General features: G+C 39.3%; 1 protein-coding gene across 3 annotated transcripts; it reads left to right on the top strand.

The window, feature by feature from the left end:
* Window positions 1-15: 15 nt before the first annotated feature.
* Window positions 16-7,536, top strand: cabcoco1 (ciliary associated calcium binding coiled-coil 1). 3 transcript variants are annotated; one of them, XM_022211917.2, is made up of 7 exons: window positions 16-374; window positions 2,355-2,449; window positions 2,550-2,620; window positions 3,245-3,414; window positions 3,997-4,141; window positions 7,056-7,128; window positions 7,214-7,536. In XM_022211917.2, the coding sequence occupies exons 2-7, from the start codon at window positions 2,405-2,407 to the stop codon at window positions 7,292-7,294; spliced, it is 585 nt and encodes a 194-aa protein (XP_022067609.1). In that variant the 5' UTR covers window positions 16-374; window positions 2,355-2,404; the 3' UTR covers window positions 7,295-7,536. The 3 variants fall into 3 exon arrangements, with proteins under 3 accessions (XP_022067609.1, XP_051795164.1, XP_051795163.1); XM_051939204.1 differs by having other exon boundaries at window positions 2,526-2,620; window positions 7,217-7,536; XM_051939203.1 differs by having other exon boundaries at window positions 2,526-2,620.
* The last annotated feature ends 736 nt before the right edge of the window (window positions 7,537-8,272 follow it).

The following is an 8,272-nucleotide window of genomic DNA, read 5'->3' as shown; positions in this document are numbered from 1 at the left end:
AGTCATCCACGGTCCAGCTCCTGACGGCGCGCAGGGACGCGTCAGTGTGGGCGGTAGGAGAGATGATCACAAAACATGAGCGCCCTCTTAAAATATTGATGCAGCCTCCAAGAGGAGCGCTAAAGGAGAAAATGTGTGCTCACTGCAACATGTCAGAGGAGGATAAAAACGTGGCTATTTAAAGGATGAGACTGTGATTGTGGATGGAGAATGTGGACAATTACTCTTCTCTGAACAGGCTCTGGTGATAAAATAACACAGGCTGAAAGACGAGGTAGAAATAAATGTGCGCTTTTCGAAAGGAGAGAGGCTGCTTTACCTGCGCTGGTGTCCTCTGAGCCGAGCCGAACCGATCCAGATCCTCCTTAATCCAGGTCAGTGGACAGGCTTCGCTCCATTTGTCCGTAACGATGTGCCGCATGTGACGTGAGAGCCGGGGCGGGGACAAGTGGAGAAGTAAAGTGAGGGAAGAGAGGAGAGAGTAAAGGAAAAGGAGGAGGAGGAGGAGGAGGAGGAGAGGAAGAAGAAGGAAGAGGTGAAGAAGAAAAGGAGAAAAGTAGGAAGAAGAGAAAGAGAAGGAGGGTAAAAGAAGAAGAGGAGGAGAAGAGGAAGAAGAGGAGAGAAAAGAAGGAGGACTCAGTGAGGTCTCATCCATCAGCTGGTTCAGGTTGCACAGTTTTGGTGAAGATCCTCCTCAGGATGATTTGAATTCAGATGAAAATATAAATATTTCTCCATTCTGAAGTATTTCCACTCCGCTACAACCAGTCACAAGAAGCAAAGCGAATGACTCTTTGCATTCATATTCTAATTTTTTTTGAGTGTTTTACTGTAAATCATCTGGACAGACACCATGGAGAGTACAGTCAGCTAAGCAGGTGGAAGAATTTCAAAGTGCAGTAGTAATAAAGTGATAGGTCGTGCAGAGAGACTTCTTAAAAATGAGGAAGTTGGGAGGGCGACAGGATATTATGTCAACCTGTCTGGAGTCTCCGGGGACAAATGATCATTCAAATAATTAAGAAATGCCTCATCTTTTCCAGGAAACATGTACATAAACTGCATGTTTGACAAAGCATTTGGAAGAAATTGCTAACATAAATAATGTGTACTATCTGAGCAAACCCAGAAAACCCAGACAAACCCCAGGATCATTTCAATGCTTGTGTCTTTATTTTTGTTTCTTTTTGTGTGCTTTTGCTTGTTTCAGATTCTTCTGCAGAAAATGCTTTGAAGTATTGCAATCATAAATAATTTATGAATTTCTTCAGTCACCGTCTAAATTCAAACTTTTAACAGAGAGAACATATTTACAACGTAGTTATAATGAATTCTCAAATTGCATTTATAGTTAGTCCCACGTATGTAGAATTGCATAGACATAACAAGTGCACAATCTAATCTGATAAATGTCTTTTGCACACTTGATCTATTCAGTCCAATCAAACAAAGGCATGAGCTTGAAGTAAAGTCAGCAGGTTGTGTGAGTTCCATTAGACGGGTCACAACAGGACTGCGGCTGTCTGACTGTTTAAAAGACACAAGAATAAATGTTTAGCAGAGGTTAGTAATGTGTGTGGTTTGCAGGGTTACAAGGGGAAGCAGAAATAAACTCCTGGGTCAATATATAAATGTGGGACTTTTTGTAACATAGTTGACATTTTTGCAGTTTTCAGGCCTAAAATGAACATGGCCGCCTTTAACCAAACACCACATGGCATTTTTAGAGAAATATTCTTCTAAAATATTTTATATACAATTGAGTAAAATTGAAATTGCAAGCTATTTATGAAGATATTGTAGTAAACCTGTTGACATACCATAAATCCACACTTGACTCACACACTACTTTATATTAAATAACTCAGAAGGCCTTGGAGTCTTGCCAGTCTTTTCTTCAGGAGGAAATGACATCATGTGGAGCAGGTCATGTGATTTGGAATTAACACACTTCTTTAAGAGGTGTTTTTTAAATGGGTAACTTAGCTGAAAGTGATTTCTCAGACACAGATACAACTTATTTTCCATATAAATTTTGATATATAGCCAAAAAAAATCTGTCATGGTTATCTAAATGTAATAAAAAGAACACAATCAAAACAACTTTTGAATGAGCTCATATGATTGTTGTTTATCTAATTAAAAGATGGTTGTTATTTAGTTGACATTTTAGTGATATCCGGTCATTTTTCTAATGTGATTGTTTCCATAATAAATAATTATGGAATATGTAAAGACATGATCATAATGAACATAAAAAACATTTTACTTTTAAGAAAAATGTATTCAAGATATCTGTCACGCACTTTAAAGTCCCTCAGTTACATCTCGACCCTCCTGTTGCTTCTCCTCAGAGGCCATTGTCACGTTGTCTTGTTGCCATGGCAACGACCACAGCGTCAATATGACCGCCGGAGAGCCAAGGGGTGCGGAAAAGGAGCAGCCGAAAGTAAGGGATTATAACAGTGACGACCATTATCAGCTTTCATGTGCGCCTCTTGTGTTCTTAGCTTTTACAGAAGAAGTTTGTGTTTCCCTGTAACCAACAGGAGCTGCTCTCCCTGCTACCTCCAGAGCTCATCCAGGAGCTGCAGCAGAGCAGCGCCGAGCGCCTGCAAGCGTAAGTTAGCAGCTAAAGCTAACCAAAGCCAGCTAAGCTAAACCAAAGGTCTGTTTAGTACAGACTGGCCACGCCGTTCATCAGTTATGTCATCATATCAGAATAATACTGGAGTGGTTGTTGGTTGTTGTTGTTGTTGTTGTGGCAGTTTGTAAGCGACATTAATTTTATTTTATTTGTTTTATTTAACCTTTATTTAACCAGATAAAAGACCCATTGAGTTCAAAACCTCTTTCACAAGGATGACCTGGCCAAGACAGGCAGCAGCAAACATCAAAGTAAACACAAAAAACAGATAACAATAACAACAAACATTAAAATACCAAATAGGAGCAATTAGATACATAAAATACAAGAGTTTCCTGCTCCGAATTCCAAGACACAGCCCCTTTACACATGGTCTATCCCGCTGTTTTGTCCTCATCATTTTAAGGCTCACAAATATGTTAGATCTGGAAGTTTAGTTTGTTAAAAAAAATAAGACAGACTCACAAAAAGTAAACAATTGCCTTATTATCCTTCATAGGAGCCTTGATGAAGCATTTCAGCAGCATTTTGGTGACTGCTGGAAACCTAAATACTGCTACAGTGAAAGTGTTTCAACACATCTGCTCTCTGTCATAGAGAACTGAAGGAGATCCTGGGCTTCACAAACCATCAGATTTGCATGAAGGAAGCTGTCCTGCTGGATTACTATGTCTGTGGTTTCTGGTGGGCTAAAGAGGCCAACTTTACTCCGACACAGGCCTCTTTCACCATGGCTGTGCTGCACAAATTGCTGGATAACATCAGAGGTGGGGAACATGCAGTACTTGTTTCCAGTCGTTCTTCAGTGTTGTGCAAGTTGCTATAAATATGCCATGACTTGATACACAGACACAATAAAATACAATACTTGAACAAGTACCCTGAAGTTGAAGCAGCTAAATCAAATTTATCCAATGTTTTTATTGTTGTTTCGTACGTAAGGCTTGCATTTGCGCAGCTTTTTAAGAACACTGATCACAGGCTAAAGCAATCCAAAGCAATCCAAAGCATATTCATTAAATTTTACATTTGTAAAATTGGGATATTAGGAATACTTCTCAGTATAAGCTGAAGTAGTTCCTAACCACCACTAGCTATGAAATATGCTATACATAGCCCAAATGTCTCAAACATTTTGTGAGCAGGACATTATATGCTTTACAAATATTATTATTATGAAAGGTCAATTGTTGCAGGGTTGTTACATTATATTGCATTTGATTGTGTTCCTGTTTTTTCTGCTATTTTAATGAATGAAAGATCAATTGGAACATGATCTCCAAAATGTGTTGCCATGTAGAGTATGTCAGATTCACAGTACTATTTTGTGCTTTATCATATTATTTCAGAGAAACAAATGAGTTTAGTGGACAACTTGGTGGACTTTTCTAAAGTCCTAAGTGTTGTCTGCCAGTCTCCAACTTCAGATGAATCCACCTCTTCACTCCTCGACAGCAAAGAGGCTGCAGCGCTCACATGTTTCATCAGAAATAGGTAAATATGTGGTGTTTTTTTTCAGATCTTTTTTCCTTGTTCAGACAAGCCTTGGTACAAATGCATGCATTCTATGTGGATTCTTTCCAATGTGTGGGCCGAGCATTATTATTATTATTTATTGATAAATTTACATAAAGCGCAAGACGTAACAAGCATATGCCCCTGTTTTCACACAAAAGGACCTCCTCTGTACCCCTTAATGGTTCAAACATCAGTCCACATCCTGTGACAGCATATGAACATGGGTCCTAGAGATCACTGCTTGCATAAGCCCCACACGTCCCTAACACATGGCCTAACAATGTATGAAGCTGGCAGGCACATCTTCATGCCAGGCAATCACTTACACTTCTGGTGGGGAACATGTTGACCTGATTAGCTCGTGTCACATAGTGAAAGCTGTCTGAACATGTCTGCAAAACACTGCAGTCATCTACGATAACCCAAAATCATAAAATGTGAAAGGAGGAAACCAAGATTACAACATCAGAAAGAGTACAAAGTGAACTTTTTTGTGTTTATTTACACCAATCAGTCATAACATCAAGAACTGCTGATATATGATGTCACCAGGTGACACTGACAACACTGATCATCTCATTATAACACAGTTCTCTGCTGGAAAGCTTTGGGTTCTAGCTTACATTTGACATGTAACATCCCTTAACCCTCAAGCGACCGAGTGAGGTCATTTATGACCCCAGCCATATAATTATATTTGCCGTTTTTATATCTTTTATCTGAAAAATGTTTCCTGAATTTGTCAATCTGCTTGTCCTACAGCTGCTCATTGTTTTTTGTAGAGATCGGCCAACTGGTGTGACAAGGATAATGGAAACTTGTCTGGGGTCACTTATGACCCCAGAAAGATGCATAGGTTTTTTACTATTGTAGGCCTTAGTTTTATTTATTTATTTTTACCTCTAATCGCTATATTTCAGTGTTTTGCAGTGCACTATAGCTGGTAGACCTACATTTTTAGCCACAGCTGCCCTGGGGCAGACTGACTGGCTGCCAATCCACTCCTACAACCCCTCTGACCACCACCAACATTACACAGCATACACATTCATACACCAGTGTAAGTGGCAGCACTGGAGGTAAGGTGGGTAAAGTGTCTTGCATTGGACGAAGGGCTCTGCCACCTGAGCCACAGCTGCCCCTAATCTAAATACTTCTCTGCATGTTACATTGCACACATACAGACAAGATGTTTGTGTAGATTTTGTTTTTTTTTTGTACTTTTGATTTACTATTGAGGAAACAAAAGGAATAAAGTTTTAAAAGAAGTGGCAGACAAAGCGTGTCTAAATAAATGTTATTGCGTTCTTACAATGCATCATATTGTTCATATGGTTTTACTTTAGCTCTGAGTCAAAAATGATTAAAATCCATGAATAATAAAAGAAGGTTATTTTAGAATATCCATCTTAAAATGCAGTGGCGTGGAATAGGTAAGAAAGCACAAAAAGAGGCCCTAAAGTAGACATATTCCTGAGTAAAATATGGTGGGGTCATAAATGACCCCAATCGGTCATTTTAGTCGCTAAAATAGCTTGGTCGCTTGAGGCTTAAGGAACATGACAAATAGCCAGAGGAATTGACCCGGCGTCCAACTCCCCAGATCTCAATGTTATTGAGAATTGCCCAATCCTCAGAATAACCCCAGGACCATTATGGTTGTGTCTACTGCCAACATTTCTTTGTTAGACACCTCAGGACACCCTCAGGTCCCATGTCATGACAAATCAGAGCTGTTTAGGCGGCATGAGGCGGACTTACATAACTTTAGGCAGGTGGTATTATGGCTAACCATTCTATGCCTTCCAGACGTCTTACTTAAGTTAAAGTAGCAATACTACTATAAAAGTGTTCCATTACAACACTGGGCTATATAACCATAGCCCAGCATTCAAGTTATACAAAAAAGGACAAGAATTAGACAGATTTTTTACACTAAAGTATCTTAAGTAAAAGCACTTAGAATTAGAACGTTACCTGCTATTATATCCTGGAGTATATAATACAGATTTGTTATGTTGACCAATATGGACAATTTTAAACTGTTGATGGCGAAAGAGAAGAAAGCACTGATAGCGTAGGACAACATCAGGAGGACAGAACAACAGTGCTGGTTGTCCTCTGTCCTTGAACCAAGCAGCGTTTCTGGGTAAAGTAGTAGTTTTCCAGGGCTGTTCAGAAGTACCTACCCTGGAGTAGATACTTTTATCTCCCCTGAAAACAGCCCTGAGGGAGGTTGGGGCCGTTCTTGCAGTCAGAGCATGTACAAGGGTTTGGACTACCTAAAATGCCCTTCAAGTTCCTGCAGTGTAAAACAGCCTTTTGAGTTTCGAAGGTTCTCATTCAGAGAACTCTTGTGAGAGGTAAAGTGTTGCGCACACTCTGTAGGTGGGCATGAACAAACATCCTGGGCATCAGCCAAAGCACATGTGACATAAACAAGAATGACGTGATGACCATTATTATACTGATGGATGAGGTAGCTACAGTCACACTGTTATCATAGCTTGGTAATAAACTATATTTGAGACGATGGACTGCATCTGACTCTTCAAAATGTGTGGAGAACATTTTCGGTTTGTTCTGTGGGGTTACACATTTGTATTGGAGTCCGTGTTTTGCTGGAATCTGGTTGGTTGTTGATGTCAGCAGACTTTTTTCTAAGCTAATGTTATGTAGTGCTGGTGCTGTAGGGGAGCAAAAGAGAGGCACTGAGGGAAGGCACTTAGGAGTGAGTGTTAACATCACACCATTTGGATTCAAACAAGGCCTTAAAACAGAAATGCAACCATTGAAATAAGGTCACTAAAATGGATAATGCATATGAACTGTTTCACATTATTACCCATACTACCTTTAATAATTAAGGTGACATACCACCCATGTTTAGTCTTTTTCAGAAATACAGACTCTATCAGCATCTTTTCACCAAACCCAGAGAGGAGCTACTGACAGGCATGGAGGTGAGGCAGATGTGTGTAATTTGCTTGTGTGTATATGTGTGCATCTGTATGCCTTAAGTGATCATTTAAACGTGCTGTGTTACAGAAGACCATCGAGGTGTTCCATTGTCAGGATCCTCTCGCCCCGCTGGAGCAGGGCATTCCCACGCACCTTTACTTCCAGTAGTTGTCCTGCCTGCAATTCAGATTAAGGAAAAGTTGATGCTGGATGAATGTCTGGAATTAATCAATATTAGCTGTAGTCTGTGATTGTTTCATTCTTTACTGTACTGTTTGTATATGGATCCGTGCTGTGTATAATCTGTACCAATCACTGAATTCCAGCGGTTAGACATGCTGAGATGATTCTTTACAATAAATGGGTTGCGTGTTTACAAAAAAAACTATAATAAACATGTCTAAATGATACAGGCTGGCTTCATATGGGGCATTACTGTAGCAAAATTATTTGTCAATATGTATGGAGAGTTGTCTGTCTGAATCTCAATCTGTGTATCTGAAGTGAGATTTGTCAATGTGTAAAAGAATTTGTCAACGCAAACTAATATCTGCAAAAGTCGTCTTAAAATTGATCTGTAATTATGTTTTTAAATGTGTAAAAAAAATCTGCACAAAATTCAAAGCAAACGCTTGTATTATTTATTTCTTCATTTATTTTCGATGCGCCCAGACATTATTTCATAGAATACCTGATTATTTGTTTCGTTTGATTTAAACCTGAGAACATGGGAGAAGTATCTGATCTTCTGGTAGACTTGAGTTATACCCAAAGTCAGGACAAAAAGCATTCTATATTGTTCAACTTGATCCAAACAAGTTCATATGCTCTCTCTCCATAAAATGTAGATTAAACGTGTTGGTGTTACTGGTGTTTAAAATGATTACAAGGTGCCCGAATAAGTCCAACAGATGCTCCGTCTCCTTTTTTCAGTGTAAAAACCTGGAATCTGTGTGGAACAGTTGAGCAGTCAGGTGTGTAGAAGAACACACAATATTTTTATTTATAATGTATTTATTATTTTCACTTTGAATCCTGATGATTCCTGGACTGTTTCTGCTCTTTCTACATCACACTCTGCAGACGTTTTGGATTTTTGCGATTAAACAGGACAGGTGTTTGTAGAGCTGTTGGAGATGTTACCTT

Source organism: Acanthochromis polyacanthus, chromosome 19 (genome assembly GCF_021347895.1).
Source record: "Acanthochromis polyacanthus isolate Apoly-LR-REF ecotype Palm Island chromosome 19, KAUST_Apoly_ChrSc, whole genome shotgun sequence".
Taxonomy (NCBI): domain Eukaryota; kingdom Metazoa; phylum Chordata; class Actinopteri; family Pomacentridae; genus Acanthochromis; species Acanthochromis polyacanthus.
The sequence above is the reverse complement of the archived record's forward strand: the minus strand, read 5'-3'. Positions and strand labels throughout refer to the sequence as shown.

Excerpts from the sequence above, each read along its gene's own strand:
- cabcoco1 (XM_051939203.1), top strand. The coding sequence starts at position 2,405 with ATGACCGCCGGAGAGCCAAGGGGTGCGGAAAAGGAGCAGCCGAAA. Across the intron at positions 2,621-3,244 it reads AGCGCCGAGCGCCTGCAAGC|AGAACTGAAGGAGATCCTGG; the intron begins GTAAGTTAGCAG and ends TCTCTGTCATAG. Across the intron at positions 7,129-7,213 it reads AGCTACTGACAGGCATGGAG|AAGACCATCGAGGTGTTCCA; the intron begins GTGAGGCAGATG and ends GCTGTGTTACAG.